The following is a 22,207-nucleotide window of genomic DNA, read 5'->3' as shown; positions in this document are numbered from 1 at the left end:
GAAGCAAGGAACAAATTATTCTCCCTATCTACTGCAGGCTTTTAATAGGCTTTTATTTAATAGGATGTTATTTCTATTTAAATAACATATATTAAAGCATGGGAGAGTAACCTGAGACATCTAAGGTATTCAAAGAAGAGGGATAGTGAAGCAGGGGACCAGATTGCCTACAGAAGATAAGGAGCAATGTCTATCACTGGAAGTCTTTAAGAACTGGTTGAACATGTGTTACTTGAGAATGATGTGACTAGAGCCAGTCTTGCCTTGGGACAACCAAAGTCTCTTGAAGTGCTTTCAAGCATTCTGTGAGATCCATGTCTTAAAGCATCTTCTGACAAAATCCTAGTGTTGTTCCAAAGGTTTCCATTACACACCTGTAGTTGAGTTTTTTCCTCAAATTGAGATCAGCTGAAGGGTCTTTATGCAGCTAGTTCACAAGTGTTGCTGGCTTACAGGGAAACCTGATGTGATAGAAGAGCTGCAAAGTCATAACAAACAGCTGTAGCACTGCCTTAGTTTGGTTTCTGTCTAAATATAAAGAAGGCGAGAACAGCCTGAGGTAAGTCAGGTACACTTTAAATGTGCTGAGTTGCAATTGTGCATTAATGTAACTATTTTCCATTTGGAATATTTGCAGATGAGAACAGCTTGAGTTGGTAATTGTGTATGTTGTCTTTTGTACCTGTATTATATTTTGATTGTCATCTTGGTAGCAAAAACATCTATTCTCTCATGGATTTTCAGTGCTGTAAAAGTCTTTTGCTTAACCTCAGGCTTGGGGGCTTTCCTGATTACATGTAGAACTAAACACGTGTGCTGGCACTTTTCCTGCATCAGAAATATTGGCTGTGCTGCTTCAAGATGTAGTTATGCCAAAAGTCGTGCTGAAATCAGTCGGCTTGCTTATTTAAAGTTAAATCAATGCTTAAGTATTTCACTGGCTTCTCAGTTGAACACTCTGTGCTTTGCAGAATCAAGACTTCTGGGAACAAGTTGTCCATGTGACAAACACCTTTATAGTTGGATCCTTTCTTTTCTTTTCTTTTTTTTTTTTTTTTTTTTTTTTTTTTTTTTTTTTTTTTTTTTTTTTACTATTGGCAAAAAGAAAACCAGGGGATTAAATAAAGCGAAGATCCTGAGCTTCCTCCTAGCAGGGTTACTCTGAAGAGACTGATGAGTAGTCATGATGGCTGTAGGCTGCCTTGTGTTTCATATTTAGAAAACAGATTTATATCCAAATCATCTTACTTGGAGACAAGCAGCACAGAAGAAAAATATATATTTGGATGGTGATATCTTCTAAATTTCCTGTTTAGAAGCACAATGAATGCACTGATTTAATGTTATGTTAGAATTATGGAGCAATAAATAATATTTTGAATTGTGAGTAAAAAGCATTTCAAATGCATATCAAATTATTTAGATTATGCCATGTCAGTTCAATATATAGATAATTACTGATTATTGTTATTTATAACAATATACTTAACTATATATATAGTAATACATATATATCTAACAATAATCAATAATTCTAAGAATAAAGAGTTGTCAGTCATCTAATGCCCAAGATTCTTATTAAAGCTAGTCATTAATATCAGTGTTGGTCAGTGAGTCTCTAGGGACCTTTGGGGAAACTACAGAAACTGGTTTTTGTTCTCCATAATAATTACTAGAAGGACTAATACCATGTGGGGATACTTGCCAGACAGATTTTTTGAAGAGTGAGATGATAACCTCACCCAATGCAGACAGTACTAGATAATTCACTGCTACAACATTTTTAGTTTTGTAAATATAACCCTACAAACAGACCTAGCAAAATGTGATGGTTTTTATTTTTTAGGCCTTCTGGGTTGAAAAACAGGCTTAATTATAGAGACTAGAGTAAGTTATTTGGTCATTACCTGTTGTTGAATTAAAAATCAAAACTATGCTGAATCATTTTGATCTACTAATTGACTTCAAATTGTTTTTATTCTCATTGCAAAGCCTACCAGGAATATGTGTAGTCATTTTTGAGAGGTTTCTGTGTCTTAAAGAATCCCCTTGTTTTGAGACAACGTTTTTGGAGGCTTGATGAGTATCTGCTTCAAAGTTCTGTGCTCTCCTGTGTTTGGAGAAGGGTGGTCAGCAGAGATGATGATGAGATAAATGATTGCCCTTCAGATATGCAGGGGGCACTCAGCAAGCTAGCAAGCTCTTTGTCTGCTTTAATTCAGTCAGCTGTTATGGGCAATAGCTCAAGCAGCAAGATGACTTGGGCAAATGCCTGCAACTGCAACAATCCATAATATATGGCATTCAGGAAAAATAACCCCCCAAATGGTGGAGGTAATATAGTTCCTTGAACAGCTGCAGCAGTTCTCTGTTTAGATGCTTAACTTCTGGCAGTTGTTCCTAGATATTCACAGCAGGGATGAAGTACGCAACATAAAATCTACGTCAGGAGTCTTTTATCTACTCTTTCAGAGGCAATCTGTTCATATATCTTGTCAGCTCAAACCAGAATTACTATTGTGCTTTTCACCTGAGTCTCTGTGTTAAGGCACCTTAAAATGTCCTGAAAGCAATAATATGAAATTGTGGGATTTCATGACTTCTTTACTTATAGTCTACACCATCTTCCATTTGGGTTTTAGGGACCATACATCCCATAATTTTAACCATAAAATCCTATATCATTTGGCTGTTATCAGCAGAATCCACTTTCTCTAAGTTATCACAGAACTGGAATGAGCTGTGATTCCTCAACTGATAGCCAGTCCTTAACAGGGGCTGCTGGAATTGGGCCACCTCCAGGCAGGGGTCCTGTTCTATTGAAACTACTCCTCCTCCTGTTTCTCTTTTCTGTTATGAGACATGAAGTCTGCTGGTCTGTGCTGGTGTTCTCTAGTGTGAAAGCTGAGTGTGGGAGACAACTGTTTTTTTTTCTTTCTCTTACTCCTTGTCTTAAAGTTGTGGTTGATACCTAGTCCCTTACAAATCTATTATTATTCCTTCCTGTTTTTATTATTCCTCTCATAGACCCATCCCAGGGCAGCCAAAAGAAGAATTAATCTTTATCTTGATGCAAATTGGTGCCTGTAAAATTTGCATTGATAATATCTGAGTGTGTACCCCGGGTTTTGGAATGGCAGGTTTCAAATTCCCTCCCTCTGAGTGTCATAACTCTTAGACTTCAGTCACACTCACACTGCTCATCTTCAATGATATTACAAATAAGTTAATAGTGCTCAGATTTATCAGCATGACTTTATTTAATCAATCCTGTTTTTGGTTAACACAGTCACCCCAAACAGTGCCTTGCCAGAGGATGATTAGATTGTTTCAGATGGTTAAAGAATTTGGCCTTCTTTGCTCTTGCATTTTGCAAAGCACTGGGAACAGCCTACATTTTTGTATGCACATATAGAACGCTAACACTTGTGCCCCCTAATTTCCTTTACAAGGCTTTAAACGTTTTCCAATTATTCTTAAATGAATTACTATGTGCCATATAGCCTGCCTAGCACTTAAGACAACTTGGCATGGTTTCCAGTAGTTCTGGACAGACAACTTCTTGTGTTTTTGGTCACAGAAAGTATTTCCCATCCTACATGCCTGATGAGGGAAAAGACTGATAAGGAATATTATAGGCTGAGATTCCAAAGCACTTGGGGAATGTAGATGCACAGCTCCCACTAATTTTAGCAAGAATGATGCTCCTAAATCCCTATGTCCTGTTTTGAAAGCCTTAGCCATAGGGCTTTGCTATTTTGAAAGGCTTCTTTTAGAGACCAACCTAGAAGTTTTATCATCCCTTCATGAAACAATATTTTAAAGCTTCTTTTGCCCCATGTCTTTGTTCTCCTGTTCTTTCAACAAGCTTGGCCAAACTGTTAGAGAACACATGGATACTTCGTTTTTATTTGCTACCTCAACAATAAGAGCACTTATCTGAGTTGGAGAGATTAACGTCTCTTCTCTGTTTGTGCAAATCAGGACATGTTTTCTTTTGTGGATCCTCTTTTCAGAGCTTAGTTCTCCTTATGCTTTGCATAAGAAGAGCCTATATACCTGCCTCAAAGGCAGAGCTGCCATCTCAATGGAGCAGGGAAAATGGCAATTTGCTGTCCCAAGCAGAAGGGATGGGCTAGAACTGTCTTGCCGCAGAAGAAGCTGGGAGAAGTCAGAACATCGAATTACACGGAGGAGAGTGGGAGCAGGGGGTGTCTCCAGTCCTGCTCCTGAGCAGCTCCTGCTGCCTGGCACGTTCAAGTTCCTCCCACAGGAAAAACAACACGTCTTTCTCTTCAGGGCTTTGGCATAGGTAGTAAAGCAGGCAGCAGATTTGGGACTGGTCTGTCCCTTGCTCTGCAGACACTTAAACATGCAGACTTATTGGTGTTTGTGCCTGGAGCCACTCTGTGCGTTCCCCTGGTGGTTTAGGAGCCTAGAGACTGAAATCTGCAATGTTCAGGTCTCTCTCATAGGTCAGCCTCCAAGCTGCATGCTTGGGCTGAACAGGGCAATAGTCCTATTTCTGTCTGAAATCCCAGCAGAAAGCTATGAGGAACGTAGATGATAATTATTACAAAGTCCAAACATTAGAAAAACTTTGCTAAAGCCATTTTTCACAAATAGTAAGGTGTCTGTGAACCTGACATTCAAAGTCTTATGACATAAAATATTTTTAACACTTGTATTATTCTGGAAATGTGAATCCACAGTGCAGCTGTGGTGAAATGGACATGTTCACCAGAATGAACACCCTGGAAAAATAGGAAGACGTAAATAGCAACTGTCCGGATGCTACAGCAGAAATAAATTGGAAGCTGATCATAAGATCCAAGTGGGTGTTTAGAGTTAGTGTAAATAGAAATACCAAATTAAGCAAATAACATGTAATTTTGAGATGAATTGCTGTATGTGCCAAATGTAAAAGTTTATGCTGAAGATGTACGCTATGATAACAGGAGACTAGGGGAGACATTTTAAAACCTAAAATCACATGAGAAATTACAAGCCATGTACAAGAATACTTAACAAAGTCACACTTGCAATAAGGGCATAAACAAAATTATAGTATAGTTAAAGAAGACAACTCTAGCTCGGGAAGAAGGTTCCCATTATCATGTAACTTGAAGGAAAAACAGATCAGATGCTCAAACTTAAGCCATACCAGATGCTGATTCAAGAAAACACTAAGAATTGCCCATGTAAGCCTGTCTAAGCAGAGACAAAATGAATGCTTATCCTAATTTTTGTGTTATAATGCTAATTGCTATTTACCTCTTCAGTTCTGGAGCAGGTCCGCATAAAATAACTTGCATAGCTGGGGCTAAACCAATGATTCAAGCACACAAAGACAATGAACAGGATTTTTTTGCTTTATCTGTGATTCATGACAAGGGCTGAGTGTGCATCCAGATGGAGAAATTACTCAAAGAAGACGAAAAGGAAACAGAACTGCATATCAATTTAAATAATGAAAGCCGTAAGAATTAATAAATGTACCAAGCTGTTGGAATAAAATTGAGAAAAGAAACAGAACTCTGTAAAATTTCCCCCACCATTGAGCATGACATACATAATCCAAAAATGAATAACGACTTCATTTTTGTTTCACTTCACTGATGTTGAATTAATAAATGCCTTAAAATAGATTTATCCATGTGAAGTTGCTTTGAAAAGCAATGCTTAAAAGAACCATTTTAAGCTAGTGAGGAAAGAGCAAGTTTAATAAAAATGTAAGCGTTTGCGAAAATATTACATGTTGGTCTGTACTTTTGTTAGTAAAGAAAACAAGGATTCTTAAATGTGTTAAAGTTTAGGCACAAAACTGGTTCTGCCAGAGCTTTGTACTTCTGCAACAGAAAGGACTAGAGCAGGGAGCTTGTTCATGAAATGCAAATGTGGTTTCAGCTATTTTTATTGGATTTCCTTATTTATATCTAAAAGATGTTATAAACTAGTTGTTTTACTTTACTCCACCCAGCTTCGTGCATGTCAAATGCCCAGATGCAGAGCTGTCAGTACAATATATTTTAAATTTCAGTATGGGATGGATGCATTCTTCATAACCTAATAGTAAAACTAAAACATTTCATTTCAACATTAGGGCACCTTTTTACATGTGATAAGGACTCTGTTTTTATTTATTTATTTATTATTACAATTTTTTTTATTTCCACCTGAAAATCATTTGGTCTGAATTAAAATCTGGTTCCTGGAAAGTGCGTTTCTTCTTTTAACAAGTTCAGTCATCATTGAGCTTCTTGGTCATGTCATTCCTTCATTTGAATACATAATCTTTATATTATTACGTGCTGCCACTCTGTCATACTTTTTTATTGTTAGATGCCAAAATACTAATAATTAAAAAATAAGTAAATAAATCCTGCTGGCTGCACAAGCTTGTGCAGCGGAGAGCTGACAGCACTGGGGGGTGGGGGCACCCTTTGTTTTGGTGGCTATCCAAACCCAGGACAGCTTTACATCATCCTGGGTCCACCTGAGATCCATACTCGTGTCCATGTGTGCCGGCATGGGTATAATTCCTGGTGTGGGTGTCCCCTCACAGAACAACCTTGCCATCGAGCTTCCAAGCTCAGGGCATTGCTCCTGGTTCTGGTGCCATCACTGGGGGACCTTCACCAGGAATACCTTGCTGGCAAAGCCACTGCAGGGCAGGACAGTGTTCTGTACTAAGAGGGCAGCCAACTTCAATATTTCCTGATGGGCATCGATGGTTTTTTTTCTCTCTGTCTCTCTTTTTTTTTAAATTTATTTTTTTATTATTATTATTTTTATCCTAACGCTCAGCCTACCCTGAACAATTCCCATGTTCGTTTCTAATCAGAACCCAATGGTCTTTGGGACGAAACCTGACCCTTCCCCTCCCCTACTTGGATTCAGAAGGCCACCTGGAAGAGAAAACTCTTTTCCAGCATCTTTTCCGTAGGCTCTCTGTGCCCTCTGCCGGCTGCAGGCGGCAGGTCCGTGGGGCGCTGCTGCCCAGCCTTGGGTGGCTTAGGCAGGGACAGCACATGGTAGCACCGCAGGGTGGAGAGTAGGTAGGAAAGGGGGAAGTAAGAAGGACGGGAAAAAGAAAAGGCCGTTGGGCTGTCTAAATTTTTCTGTGTGTCCCGACCCCGTCGCTGGAATTGCCCAAATTCCCTCGTTTTCTCATCCTCACATGCCAGCATGCCAGCATTGTTTCAGTCCTTTCTCCAGGAACCTATACCATCAGGGCTGCAAAATCTTATTTTATTGCTATAAGCCACTTTCAAGCAGCAAAATCCTTTGTTGCTGTTGTTTTGTTTTTGTTTTCTTCCCTACACAATATGTAACCTACAGCTTGCCTTGAGTGTGTCCTCTCAGATCTTCTAACAGGTCCTCAGGTGCAAAATCCACAAGGTGAGGGAAAAGATGCTGACGTGTACCAGCTAGAGCTTTCTGTTTCTTAAGTTGAGTGAGCTTTTCTCTGATTTTGTTGTAGTTGTTGCTGTTTTTCTTGTTTGTTTGTGGGTGGTTTTTATTTTATTATATTTTATTTTATTTTTGTTCCCCCCCTCTCTCTGCTTACTGATTGGCTGGGATCCAGTCAGTTGAAAGCTGTAATGTCATTTTGGATTATGGATGGTAATATATTTATTATTTATTTTTATTCCTACATTTTTTCAGCAAATATTAGTGTTGTCTGTAAATGTTACCTGAATAAGAGGAAATAATTAGCTCATATCCACATGCACTACTTTTAAGTTCTTCCCAGTAGACAAAACGAGCATACCAGTCCATACCTTAACAAAGTTATCTTTGAATCCTTTTGGAACATGCACCCAATACCATAGCAAGCAGAAAATGCACAGCCTGATTTTTGTTTGTACAAGAGCCAATTTATAGCGCTCAGAAAGCCTTGCAAGGCTTAAAACAGGTGTCTGTGCCCACATAAAGCTTGCTTTCTGCACCAGAGTTGTGCAGCTGGATAGTCGTACAGGATTTGCTGTTGCTCAGCTGGGAAAGTGTGTCACACCTAATGCCTTACTCAGGGCAAAAATATGCAGATTGCATATTTACATAAAGATGCATGTATTTTCTCTTGTGGGAATAATTTTCATACGTATGCAGACCTTCACTTTGAATCTCAGCAAGCATGATGATAGCAAGTTCTAAAGAGACTTCGTGATTTATTCTCTTGAAATGGTCTTAAAATCTGTCCTCTTTTTCCTTCCACTTTTTGCATAGATCTAAATTGTTTCTAGTACAAGACCCCTCTGAATGCAAAACCACACCCTGCTACCATGAAGTGTGACTGTTGAATTAAGTTGAAACTAGCTAAATAATAAAGAATCATTTGGTATAGTTTGGCAATCTCATATATGTGCTTACAGAGACTTCAACCATACTTCTGAAGGTAACAGTAAAAATCATGAGCATAAAGACTTATCTTCATATTTAATCTCAATGATTTTTGATTCTCTTTTCAAGTGGGCAAAATGAAAGAAATGGTATCATCAGACAAATGCAGACTCTGCTGGACTCCCTAGTTAAATGGGAATACATTTCTTTCTAAATGGAAATGTTGAAGTCCTAAGCATGTGTCTGCCCATAGCCCTGCTATCTCTGAGGAGGAAAGACATTTATTAGATAGGTCAAGGAGTTTGGACTCCTCCTTGTTCTTCCAAGCCTTAGTTGAGGCTTTTCAGAAACAAGAGGACTAAACTCCATGAAAGAGTCTAATTCCATTAGTACTAAAATTAAAGGGACTGTAGGACAAGGACAGTGCATCTTTGAAGTGTACAGAGAGGACAGTGTTGTGGTTTAGCCCGGCTGGCAGCTAAACACCACACAGTACCATAACAATCTTAAACCAGGGCCCGGAAAGGATAAACAGCACGACAGGGAGCACATACAGAAAGTAACTTGCTATAAAACTCAATTTGGGAAACAGGCACAGCAGACTTGAGATTAAGGCAATCAACATTGTGACTAGCAACTATTAAGCAGGTTGAATACTTATACCAATCTTAGTTTAACACACTCTGGTCAAATCTGTCGATATCTCAACCCTTCGTGAGGGTTGACCGATGCCCAGCCTATCCCCGAGCAGCCGGCCCCCCCTCCACCCCGGCTAGCCACCCCTATATATTGTTCAGCATGACGTCAGATGGTATGGAATACCCCTTTGGCCACTTTGGGTCAGCTGTCCTGGGTCTGTCCCCTCCCGGCTCCTGCTGCATCCCTAGCCTGCTCGCTAGCAGGACAGAGCGAGAAGCTGAAAAGTCCTTGGCTTGGTGTAAGCACTGCTGTACAACAATTAAAACATCAGCATGTTATCAGCGCTCTTCTCATTCTAATCCAAAACATAGCACCCTGCCAGCTACTAGGAGGAAAATTAACTCTGTCCTAACTGAAACCAGGACAGACAGAAACCAGGCAGTTCTTTTTGAGGTAAAGCTTGCAACATGAGAAATGTAAGGAAAACCTGAAGATGCAGTTGCAGTCCTTCTCTTGGAAGGTGTCTGCTGGTATGAAGTCCTTTGCCTTCTTTGGGTTTCCCTTCCTTCAAGAACAAGGTGTGTAGTTTTTCTTCTTCAAATCATTCCAATGACAGTGGGGAAGAATGACCAGAACCATACTGTCCCCAAGACCCTTGGGATCTGTTTGTGGAAGCCTTCAGGAGGAAGAGACCTCCAGAGTTAGTTCAAGAGAGGAAGGAAGGCAGCAAACCCCATTATGCGTGAGAGAGAGACTCACTTTTGAATGCGGAAAATACAGCGGATGTCATTCCATGAGAAATCAAACATGTATCCTGGAGTAGAGAGCATACATAAAAAGATGCTTTCTCAATCTCTTGAATGAAATGAAAATGTTAATTATGACTGAGATTTTATTCAGTGCTTCAGAAATTCGAGACCTCAGGGCCTCTGACGTGCTATCAGCAGCAGATCAGGGGATCCAGGTTTCCTTCTAGCATTTAGGTATTTCCTTTCCACCCACACCACACCTTTAAAAAATATATGAAACACTGAAAACAGCAAAATCTTTGTTGGAGTTAGGCCTCTGCTGAATTGGCACATTTTAAGTTATTTTCTAACATGACTTTTCTTCTCTTTCCTTCTTTGTCCCCTGACTTTCCATTTTCTTCCTCATTTACTGCCTAACCCTCTCCAGTCTTGTTCTGCACATGTGGTCCCTATTCTCAGTGGTACTAATCGACTAGTCCCACAACTCCCTTCCCTGTTACCACCCTCACATCAGACCATCCATTCTACTTTCAAAGTCGGTCTGGACAGACCAGTTGGAAAAACTCAGGTGTCTCTTGAAGACCCGAGCTAATTTTCACCTGCAGACTCAGTGTTTCCTCTTTCCTCTCCTGCTACCCTACCTCAGAACAAAGGCCCAAGCAAATGTTACAGGTTTGGTCCTGCTCTTTTGCTTATGGGGTTCTCTCTCTCTCCCTTTCTCTCTTTCTTTCTCTCTTTCCTTCTTTGGCAAAAATTGAAGGGATTGTCATTATTTTGTTGTAGAAGAGTGATATTTTCTGAGTTACATAGAGACATGACAAACAACTGTGGAATAGTAGTTCAGGGTAAAAGTAGCATTTTCCTTGCTATATTAGGAGCTGGGTGGTCTCTAGCTCACAGCTGGGTCAGGGGATACTTGGGATGAAATTTTTTCATAAAGACTCATTGGGGGATTAGCTGGTATATAATAATAAAAAGTAGGGCAGGAAGGGATCTTCAGAGATCATCTCCATGGCTCAAACCGAGATCAGTTTATAATTAAACCACCTCTGAAAGATGTTTATCTTATCTGCTCTTAAGAGCCTCCAACAATGGAGATTCCACAGGTCCTTTAAAGAGTCTGATGTTTAGCTATTCTTTCACTAGAAATCAGCCCTAATGTCTAACCTGTCCCTGAGTGTAATTTTAGCCCTTCATTCCATATCCAGTGCTTCTTTCTTTTTTTGCAACAACCTTTTGCTTTCTTGAAAACTGATATTGCATTGCTGCTGATTACTCTTCTCTAGTCTTTTTCACATCCTTCTTGTGTGGACTTCAAGGGGTTTTCTGTTGTGTGTATGTGTTTGGAGGGGGAAAATCTACTTTGCAACTACTGTGGCTGATGTAAAACAAGAATGACAGTAAGGGATAAAGGAGATTATGAGGAAAAATCCCTGTCCTTCAGTGGGTCTACATCTTTTCTGAAGTGCAGTGCTCACTACCAGACACATTCCTTTAACTGAGATCTTACCAGTACTGACTGGAGGCCATAGATGACATCGTGAGTGAGATATGAAACTCCTTTTTTTTGCATACCCTAATGTAATGTTTTGTTTTTCTTCAGCTGTTCAACAATGCTGACTGATATCACTAGAACATAGAAGATTTTAAAAATCAGTTTACTCTAACAGATTATTTTGTATTCTTTCTCCTGTAACTTTTCTAATACTTCTGGCAATAAATCAGTTGCAATTGCGGAGGTTCCACACCACTTGCAAAATGCCCTTCTGCATGTGGCCTGTGAACGTGAAGTTACTTTAAACTTGGCACGGGGAGTTTTGGAGTTAGTGGGCAATGGGGCTCTATGTGGTTGAAAGGCGAGTAGAATTTTTCCAGGCATTGCCTCATCAGATGGGGAAAAAGACAACTTCTCACTGAAGCAAAAACATCTCTTAAAACTTTATCACCTTTTTTTACAGTCACTTTGCATTTCTCTTCTCCCCAGCATGGTCTGTTCTGTGTGTTCTTGTCCCAGGAAACAACACTAAGTATTTGCTCCAGCCAGCATACTCTTCTGCTATATGACATCCTTTCCTCCATTCACCAAGGGGCAATTTTAAAAGTATCCTTCCCATGAAGGATTTCATCAGAGAAATCCACGATTACAGGATGGTCCGCAGTTTCTCTGCAGTAGAGCCTCAGCTCTTCTCAATACCAGTGAAATTATCTGGGACTTCCTGACATGGCAGTTGCATGAAAAAATGGTTAAATAAAGAAAGGTATGTCTGATACATTTGAAATATGCTTTACATGCCCAGCAGTGCTGTTTGATTTTTAGTATTTTATAGATAATTATCTTAGATACAAGCATGTGTGTGTACATATTTATATGTATTCATACATAGTCTTATGTATTCAGATGTATTCATACATACTCATCTGTATGAATATGTGTATGCTTGAAAGTGGGTTGCTTAGTGAACTTCTCATTTTCCTGTCAAACTAATGTGAGAAAATGAGCACTGTACCGTATTCAGGCTTTAGTCCGTCATCAATACATACATCAACATATATCAGCGATGTAATCCCTTGTTAAGGAAAAGCCTCTTGTGAGGCTTTTGCGTGACTTGTGAGAGATGGGGTGGGGGAGGCAGCAATGGTGCCAGCTCACTTGCAGGATGGTGTGTGGTGCTCCAGGGGGCACGCACAGGGGATCAAAACTATCTGCAGTATCCCACATAGCTCATGGAGAGAGAGAGAAAAGGCAGACATGCAGAGGAGAGCAGTTTGTAAAGGGTGTCTCCGTATGCAATAGGTGATTTCTATCTGCAGAGTCAGGATGGTCACCAGGAGCAATACAAATTTGTGGTCGAGATATCTACAATTTGTACTTGAAACACAGGCCCGATTCTTCTTATTTTGCATCAGAACATTTCCTTATACAGAATTACTCAACACTCACAAGTCAGGTGTGACTCAAGCTCTGCACATAGCATCGGTCTGATTTAAATTAGCAGCGATTCTGACAAAGACTCTTTTCAGTGAGTATGTATAAACACTTGGCATATTTTATGTTTTATTTTTTTCTTCCCCCAAGATGATGCAGAAGTATAGATGATGTCTTTGACGGTAGAGGGCACTGTGACCTCAAAAATAAGCTGGAAAAGGGTTCTCTAATTGCCAGCACAGCTGATAGGACACGAAGAAAAGTATTATTCCAGCTAAAAGGGAGCACTACCTCTTTCACGGTGGTTCAAAAGAAGAGGGTGGTGATGTGGAAAGCAAGGAGGGACAGACTAAAAGGGCATGTAATATCCTGATGCCCAGGAGTGAACTATGTTTTCATGTGGAAAACTGAAAGGGATGGACAGGATCAAGTTGTTTGACACTGTGGCACACCTTAATATTTTGGGTACACAGTGTTTAAAGCACGATTTGGGGGCTGTTATTGGAAAGGCCTCAGAATGTATAAAGAAAGCACACAAGTAGTCAGGATCATGATGTAAGAAAGATTATCAAGGAATTTAAAAGGTGAGGAGGGATATGAGGAAGACGTATGAAACCACTGCTGTTAGTCACCAAGAAGGACTTCATAGGGAATTTCCAAAATTTGTGTGTGTAAATTTTGTAATTATGTGTGTAGTTTAGTGTAGGCGTAAGTTAAAGAGTTTGTAGCCTCAACATCTTTTTTTTTTTCCTTTTTTTTTTTTTTTTTTCTCCCCTCTCTTAGTTAAGTCCTTGGCAAAAGGATCAGACTTAGCAAGAAAGAAGATGTCCCTTGAAGTGACCAGATTAGTCATTTCAGCTTGTTACAGAGTTCTGCTTTGCTCGGTCATACACAGGAAGCAAGCAACATTCCCAAATCGTGGCTTCGTTTATCGTTTAAGGGGTGTTTGATATGTAGGATCATCTTGCCTTTGGTCCAGTCTGCCTTTTTGCTTAACTTGCTAAAAGCACTATCACTGTGGGTAATTAATCTACATCTTCTCTGCCTTCGCTAATCAGGGCAGGTAAATGATATACTGAGATCCCCACTGATGTGAATATTGGCGTAAGCAAGAGGTGAAACATAAAAAAACATGCTAGCATCTGAAAGGGCAAAGTTGGGCCCTGCTAGTGTTCCTGGTAACAGCTGTCTGTACGCATTTCACAGCGGTCCACAAGCTTCTCCTGCCAAAGTAGATTTGCCACTAAATCTCCAGCAGTGTAGGTTTACTGACTTCGATATGGCAACATATTTCAAGAGCCCTACTGTTTCTCACATCTGGCTGCCCTGCCAGTTGTTAACTGAAAAGCTGTTCAATGAGCACTGCCATGCTGTTCTCACGTTACTCTTCTAAGTCCATTGCTGACTTCCCATATTTCCACCACGTGTGCCCATGTTCTCAATTTTGCATAGAAGATGTCTGCTGTGAAATATAGTAATAGCTCAAGCCATGTCCATATAATCCCATTCTGTTGTTGTCACTTAGCTCCTGCTTGTCACCACAGGCTGCTTCCTCTGTCTTCTCTGATGCATTTTTGGCAGCAGCTACTTCAAGACGTGCCAAATAAACACCAACTCCACAAAAGGTGAAACAAAAGTGTGGTGGGTGGTATATCAGGTTAAAGTCAGCTGGATTCATCACTTGTGCTTTTAATAGTGAGTTCTGTCCCCAGAGAACTTGCTCTATAATTTGCTTCTGCAAATATAAGCATAATCAGATGCAGTTGCTGGGGCTATGAATCATGGCACCTATGCCAAATTAGCATGACTGCTTGCTGTGGCCAAATGCCACGCAGTAAGAACTTGGAGCATACAGCAATGGTTCTTCATTTTGAAAGCTATAAGGAGATTAAATCATGCAGAGGAGTTAAAAGTCCTCAGAACAGTGAAGAATTACAGAAACATTCCAGGTCCCGGTTGTGAGGAGACGATCACACTGTGTGTCATAAGAAGGGGAACTGGCAAATCTCCCAAATTGTCTGCTCAGCAGGGCAAGTGGAAGGCTGTGCTGCTGCAATTGTTCTCTCTGCAGCAAGGAGGGAAGGGTAACTGGAGATATGTCAGACCTAGAAGGTTCCCGGTGTAGCTTGCATCCTTTTCCTGATATTCATAGTATTTCTTGTTCTTTTTTTTTTTTTTTTCTTTAATTACCTGTGGTTATTTGTTTGTTTCAGAGCTACAGGGAAGCATTTAAGGGAGCATGAAATGGTACTGGAAACTGAAAACCAAGAAATCAGATGGTGGAGAATAGTTGAGTGACTAATGTTCTTCGGTGCTATTTTGGCAGCAGGCTTGCAATCATCCCTATAGAAATGAAGGAGGTAAATTTACGGTCAAAGAAAGAAGGGTCTTCAGGACCTTTCATTCTACAAATGGGATTTAAGGCAAGCTGAGTAAATTGTTCTCACTTGTTTCTAGCAGAAATGAGCTTTCGCTTGTATAAGAATTTTGCCATAAAGGCATAGATGCTCCAGTTATATAGTTAAAAATGCAACTGCAACTTTAAAGGTGAGAGAACAGAGACGAAGAGATGAGCAAGCAGAGATCAGACTACTTTGTTACTAACTCACCAGGAGACCATTTTTCCCTCTTCAGGATACATACAGCGCATGTTTAAGGGAGTTAATTTAAGGGGGGATTTCTGTATCCTGCAGGAAGAGAATTGGCCCCACAGGGTCGTTAAATAGACCAGGGTACAAGTTATGACTGGTCAGCTACCACATTCTTCTTTTATCTTCCCTGGCAGATTCTTTCATGTATAAACTCTGAGGGCAATCCTGCTCCTTTATTTCTGCCTTGAGAGACTCCTCAGGAGTCCACACTTTTACCTGGCCCAGTCTTCACCAGAAGTGGTCCCAACTACTTCCATTCCCATGATGTCCTTTCCTTAGGTAGGAATTTGCCTGCTCTTTTTCTGAAGCTCAAGCAGGATTAATAGTTAGTTGTCAGACATAGCCATATGGTATGGAGCTCAAAATGCTCTAACTGCCTGGGTATTTATTTACCTGGGGCTCTGAGCTCCGCATTGCTATAGCTATGTCACCATCAGTTCTCAAAATAGCTAGTTTAATGCTAGGTCGAGTACATCTAACCAGGTAGCAGTCATACATTTGTTGACTGAAGAGACATACTTTACAGGTTATGCTGTCATTACGTGCTAACCTTGGATTAAATAAACCCAGTAAATGGAGGCTAGAGTGCCCTAACTTGCTACATTGCAGTCCTTCTATTATTAACTATGCTGCTGAATGTGTGAAAGTGTGGGGGCTTAACAAAAACTTGATAGAAGCAAAGCCCTGTGGTAGCTGGCAATGACAGATTAACCTTTCCCTTGCTGCAGAATTTGCACAACATACTCTCAGGCAGTGCCACTGGAACAAAGCAGAGCAGTACAAGAAACATTATTATGGGTATAAAAAAGGATTGTCAACAAGCACTGTCATTCAAATCACCTTAGGAGAGAGAAGGGCTTAGCACCAATAAGAAACTCCAAAGTGAAGGTCTCACTTGAGGCAAGAGGAAGAGTGAGATAACTGGTGGCAAGAAACAGTACAGAAGATGAGAATGAGTGGAGGAAAAGAAGGTAAATTCTGGACTGTTTGACGACAAGGTGTGCACATCTAGTGTCCTGAGGAATGAATGCTGAGAGGATATGTAGGAACTGCCAAAGCAATGTGTTGTATTTGAGGACTGTGGGCCATCTCCATGGAGAATATGTCAGAAACACCATCCACCTCAGCATCCTGAGGTTGCTGAAATCTGGCAGGGCAATTTTGAAATATGAAGGGACAGTCCCGGTGATCGTTCATGGAAAATGCGTGGTCAGGGAGATATGGACGACTTAGCAGAAACACAAATGTTGTGGTCCAGGATGTGCTTTGTTCTGGGACAGCAGAAACTGTGGAATACCATCTTACAGATTTTGCTGTTCCTGGGCAAAAGAAGTTAGGATAAGCTTATTAAGATGACGTCACTCTGATGGCCTAGTATACCCTTCAGCACCACCAAGAGTTAAGAGAAATCAGATTTACTCCAAGTTATCACACTTCATTTTTTCCCCCTTTTGTCTGTGATCTGCAGGATTAGTGACGAGCTACCATGTATGAAACACAGTGTTTGAAATAAACAGAGCTTCTGGAAAAATATACAATTCTTCTGGTGGTATAAACCCAGGTTTGGTTTTGTATTACTTGTTTCTTCTACAGATTGAAGAAAGTGTCATTTTATTTTTAGGTGTACTACTCTACTGCAGCTCTTTTGAAGCAGTGTTGAAGGTTTTCTTTTGCAATTCATAGTTGCTGAAAATGGATTCCTCTACATTTAAGAAAGTAACACTCTGTCTTGCGTTCTCACAATAACTTTGTAAATTGAGTTGTTTAGTTTATTAGTAAGTGCCTTTGTAATCATGTTCTGTGGGTGGTATCTTTTGCTATAAATTGCCTGAAGAGTTTTAATAGAAGAAAAGAGCCTGAAGGTAATCGATTTGCCGCAGGCTGGAGCAGGCCCAGTTAATCTTAATAGTCTAGCCATCCCACAGCAATCATTTGAACCTTAATAATGTCAACCCTTCAAGTTACTAAGAGCTCCTTGACAGTATTGATTTTAGCAAAATGTAAAAATAGGTTTCTGGAGTTAAAAATCAGCAAAATATATCATAGCAGTCTTTTTCTATGCCAGTTAAATGCAGAACTCCTTAACTATCTGGAGACTGTACATTTCAACCACTCAGCCAGCTCCTCTGGTTACTAAATTTATGGTAAGGCTGCATGACAAAAATCAGATATGAAGATGAGTGGATTGGGGAACTCTTTCTCTATTAGTTACTTGGAAAGCAGCAGGGAAAAGAGTACATAGTCTTCAAATGTTCAGAGAGTGCTCTTTTTACACTTTTATTTCTGTTCAGTATATAATAAGCACAGATAAATGTTTCTTGTAGTATTAACCTGTTACAGGTAATTCATGTTTGAAGAAGGCCCTGTGTGCCTGAGGGACTGGTTGTTTTATGTAACTGCATCAGCTGGCTGAATGAAAGATATTTCTTCCTGTGAGCCTTGCCTTGCTCATTTTTTTGAGATAAATGTAACACTTACTGTTTGAAATTATCTTCCAAAATACTTGTAGGTAAAACACTGATTTTTCATCAACATGGCAAGAAATGTGGAGTTGAGTATTTGTGGACAGATGGGTCCTTTGTCAGTCCCACAGATTTTCACAACTTTTTTTTTTGTATCTTTACGCCGTTATTGTGGTAACAACATTCCTGCTATCACAAAGACAGCAAAGGCAATCCTTTTCTCATGTATCTTCTACCTTGATAGGTGAATCTGGACCAAAATTACCTTCCCGTGCTAACAATCTGACTATATAGTGATCAAACATAGTTTGAAATATGTTTCAAACACGTCCAAAACTCATGCGTAGAAGACCTGTGAATACAGGGTGATAAAGAGGGAGCAGGGACAAAAATTAAAAAAAAAAAAAGTGTAAAGACAGAAATAAAGTGCACCAGGGAAGCAAGAAATATGTACGGTTGAGAAAGGTGTTGCAAGGGAAAAAATAAAAGGGGAGCAGAGAGAAAAGTGTCAGACGGATCAGTCTGCTCTATTTAATCAACTTTGTCAAAGAGCAGTAATTAAATTTGTTTATCACTGTTGGATGAGTCACTGACCACTGTTGTGTGCAACGCAGAAAAGCACAGGTAGGAAGAGGAAAGGCAGTTTTGTGGTAGCTGTGTGCCATCTGACAGTCGTGCTGTGTGTTCATCACCCTTTAACAGAACGGTAATTCTGGGTGTTAGTGTGGGAGTTGTAATTGCTGCCCTGATTTACTGGCAAAAACCACTTCAGAAAGTTGTGAAAAAGTCTCCCCTCGGGGAAGAGGAGGGCCTGGGCTGGTACACGAGGCAGCCAGGCACCCCAGCACCCCAGCTGTAAGCGTGACAGTGAAACCTTGACATCCCTCAGTGAGATCTACCCGAGAGAAACACTAACCTCTTGCTATAAATGTAAGGAGACTACAGTCTTTGCGCCAATCTCAGCTAATGTTGTAGGCCGCTGTAGGCCAGCAATGGAATTATTGTTTCTGAATAAATATGTGATTGCCTGCCATAAATGAGATCCCAAGTGCAGATCGGTGCTTCATTCTCTAAATATTACTTGAGAGCGGTGGCTCTCGATGATTTTTAACCTCCAAACCCAGAGATGTGTTCTGCCTGGAGCTGGAGGCTGCCTGTGGCCTTGCTTTGCCAGTGGCTGGAGGGAGCCCTGTAGGGCTGCCCTGGCTGTGGCACAGGTCAAGTCCATAGTTAAGTGTGTTATTGGCACATCTCCTGCGTGCGGCAATGCAAACCCACGCTTAAAATCCCTAAGGAAGCGGGAAAGGGAGGATGAGAAGCAGAAAGAGGTGCTGGTGTTGTTTTATATGCCTGGGATACCCCCGAGCCACCACAGCCAAGCCACCTTCTGGCTGTTACCACGATGGGAATTAGGCGAGGGGGGACCCCTCCAGACACATCTCCCCTCTTAATGAGGGCACACTAATTAACGGAGGCGATGCTTGAGAAACTAAACCGGCCCAGAGGCGAGCGAGGATAAAAAACAAGCGTGGGGACGGCCGAAGGGCGGGACTAGGGGGCGAAACAACCGCAGCAGCCCCTGTGGGAAACGATAGGAACCGCAGGCGAGCGCTGCCGGCCAGGGCAGGGCTGCGCCCGGCCGTTGTGCTGCGGGGCGGTGCCTGCCTGAGCGACGGGAGGAGAGGGGAGGGCGGCCGTTACCGGGGGAGCGCCGCCCTCGTTCCTACGTGTCCGCGGCCGGGCGGAGCCGAGCCGAGCCGAGCCGTGCCCCGTTCCCCTCGCCGCTCCGCCCCGAGGCCCTGCCCGGGGGTGGGGGAAGCGGCTCGGGGAGGAGCGCCCCGTTCCCGGCGCGGCCCGTCGGGGACTATGCGGAGATGGCCGTCCCGAGCCGAGGCGGGAACAAAGAGTCGCCGCCGCTCAAGCCCGGGCAGCGCTCGCCGGGCGGCAGCCCCCGGAGCGGCCGCGGGCGGCCGGCTCGCTCCCCCGGCAGGCAGGTCCCTGGCGGGGCCCGCGGCGTGCGGAAGGGAGGCGGCGGGCGGCGGGGAGGCAGGAGCGAGCCCTCGAGAGGCTGCAGGGAGGCGGCGGCGGCCGGTCGGCTGCGGGACGCGCTGGGCCGCGGCCCCCTGGGGCTCCTGCGCGTCTGCGGAGAGCGTCTGCGAGGTGGGTGCGGGGAGCGGGGAGCGGGCCGCCTTCCTCGGGGGAGGAAGGGGTGATCCCGCGGGGAGCGGGGTGCTGGGGCGCCGGGAGCCGGCACCCTCCTGTGGCCCCCTCAGCCCCCCAGGGAAGGGGCTTCTGGCCGTCCTAGTAGCCTTGGGGGACTCTGCAAAGAGTCCTGCTAAAAGCGTTGGGCAGCTCTGCCATCAGCATTGGCATTGCCTCCTGGTTCGCTTTGCTGGCAGAATGGAGGCTTGCTGATTCTTAAGAAGTCTGACTTTTTCCTTCAGCAGATTTATCTATAGCGCGTATATGCGCTGCTCGTCTTCTCACAAGTTACTTTGTAAAAGTTATTTCAGGAATTAAAACCCTGAAGATTTGTACATTCACCTTCACAGCCTGTCTGTGATGTTCAAAGCTTGCTGTATGTGTAGTTATCAGCTCACTGTATGAAATTCTTTCAGCAGTCTGGAAGTCTGGTCGAGATTTTTGCAACACAGTAATGCTGCCAAGTTTGAATGGTTTTACAGAGGCTAATCATAATTGATGTTCAGAATATTCGGTTTCTTTTGACAGTGTTTGTTGATGACAGAAGGGCCTTCATTGTAAAAGCTGATAGCAAGATATGGCTCACTTTCATTCTGGGTAAGTAGAAGGAATGAGCTGGGGAGAAATCTGTCCTTTTTGCCTTTCTGTCTCTGCAATTGTAAGCCATACCAAAATATATTTGGAAACATAACTTGAAAAAAAAAAAGCCTGATTTACATTGAAGAGGTGTCATGAAGTAGCTTCCTACCTATGGTGGTGTTTTTTTTTTTTTTTTTTTTTTTTCAGTTATAGCAGCTGATGTGGTATTATGATATTTGTAGGAAAATAATTGTTCATGAGAGATTTACAGATCTCCCCTATGCAGTCATTAATTTCTAGGAAAAAAAATAGCAACTGTTAAGTAAAATTGTTGTTATGATCAAAGCAGCACCTTTTATAAGGATTATGGGTGGAAGAACGTGTAACCGTGGGGGGGTGTAAATTCAAATGTTGTTATCTCTGGGTATATTTGGGAGTTAATGATAAAATGACTAGTGGCCAGAGTGTTGGAAAAAGCATCTAAAGTACCTGCAAAAATAAATTAAAAAAATGCATTTGTAAAGTCACCAAAAGTTAAATAATAGCGTATTTAGCAAATGCACAGTTAGATATTCTCTTGAAGGCATTATATTAAAAGACTGTCAAGGTATTCCAAAGATGCTGGTAGTACTGATGACACTGCCAGTGGTCCTTGTTGCCAGAGGGAGTTTCTTCAGTCTGATGAATTATATTGCAATGTAGCAGCAGAGGAACAACGCTTAGCTTACAAGCTTAATTGATTATTCATCTGGAATTCTGGAGTTGCTTTGTTTACCTCTATTCAGCATTTCCTAGACTAGCAGTGACTTGTGATGCAGAAACATTAAACAGATGGTCAAAAATTAAAGAATGCTTTCCTTTGATTGAAATTTGAGAGCAGATTAGGTAGAGAGCCTTATCATTTCTGGAGTTTTAATTTGGCTGTGAAACTCAGGTAGCCAACTGAATACTTAGACTGTTAATAGTAAACCTATTGCGAATAGTAAAGTATGTAATAGCATATGATATTTGCAGTAGCAAAGTAAATGTGCTAAATATGAAATAGTATTTTTTGGTAAAGTTTTAGTGGTGTTTGAATATTTGTTTTGTTTGACCTTTAAGGTCCAGATCTTATAAACAGAGGCTGCTGCTGTTGGAGCTAGTGTTGTTATGGGGTGTTATTTTTTTCTTTTAAGACCAAACTCCAATTTAGGTGCTACAATAAAGTTGTCAGGTTTTCAAGAACATTCTTCTACAACACTTGTGCACTAATTTTTTAATGACCATTGAATTGAGGCCTAATTCTGATTGCACAGAGTCTGACAATGGAACATCTTGAGTAAACTGCAGGAGCAGTCCATGCTTACACGCTCCTCATTGTTACCTGTTGTACTGTATTCCTACCTAGTCACTTTGGTAATTTGCAAAGTATTAGTCAGTCTCGTATGTTCCATACCCTGGTGTATTACAGTGTCTCAGCATTTATTGTTCGCTTGGTAAATGGGTTCTGTATATTATGGCTTTTAACAGTGGCTTGTTTCTTCAGTATGTAATTTCCCAATGCTTCTCATAAGCCATTCGCATTGCCTTTTTTGAACATGGGGAATATGAAGAATAAACAGATAGCCTTAGTCTGCAAAAATCTGATCATATGCATTGCTTTTAATGATTGTTACA

General features: G+C 41.5%; 1 protein-coding gene and 1 long non-coding RNA gene across 5 annotated transcripts in view; both read left to right on the top strand.

Moving 5' to 3' along the window:
* Positions 1-269: 269 nt before the first annotated feature.
* On the top strand, positions 270-16,755 carry LOC121065149. Its single transcript, XR_005816924.1, has 4 exons — positions 270-559; positions 11,746-11,989; positions 14,202-14,282; positions 14,871-16,755. It is a non-coding gene; the product is annotated as an uncharacterized LOC121065149 (long non-coding RNA).
* Positions 16,756-19,492: 2,737 nt separating this feature from the next.
* DPY19L1 (dpy-19 like C-mannosyltransferase 1) overlaps positions 19,493-22,207 on the top strand; it is a 51,978-nt gene continuing 49,263 nt past the window's right edge. Inside the window, exons 1-2 of one of the 4 annotated variants that reach the window (XM_040547744.1) lie at positions 19,493-19,760; positions 20,501-20,569. In XM_040547744.1, the coding sequence (XP_040403678.1) occupies positions 19,637-19,760; positions 20,501-20,569 (193 nt within the window). In that variant the 5' untranslated portion in view covers positions 19,493-19,636. Of the gene's footprint in view, positions 19,931-20,500; positions 20,570-22,207 lie in introns of all 4 variants that reach the window. The other 3 variants (XM_040547742.1, XM_040547743.1, XM_040547745.1) reach the window with 3 other exon arrangements.

This window comes from Cygnus olor, chromosome 2 (genome assembly GCF_009769625.2).
Source record: "Cygnus olor isolate bCygOlo1 chromosome 2, bCygOlo1.pri.v2, whole genome shotgun sequence".
Taxonomy (NCBI): Eukaryota; Metazoa; Chordata; class Aves; order Anseriformes; family Anatidae; genus Cygnus; species Cygnus olor.
The sequence above is the reverse complement of the archived record's forward strand: the minus strand, read 5'-3'. Positions and strand labels throughout refer to the sequence as shown.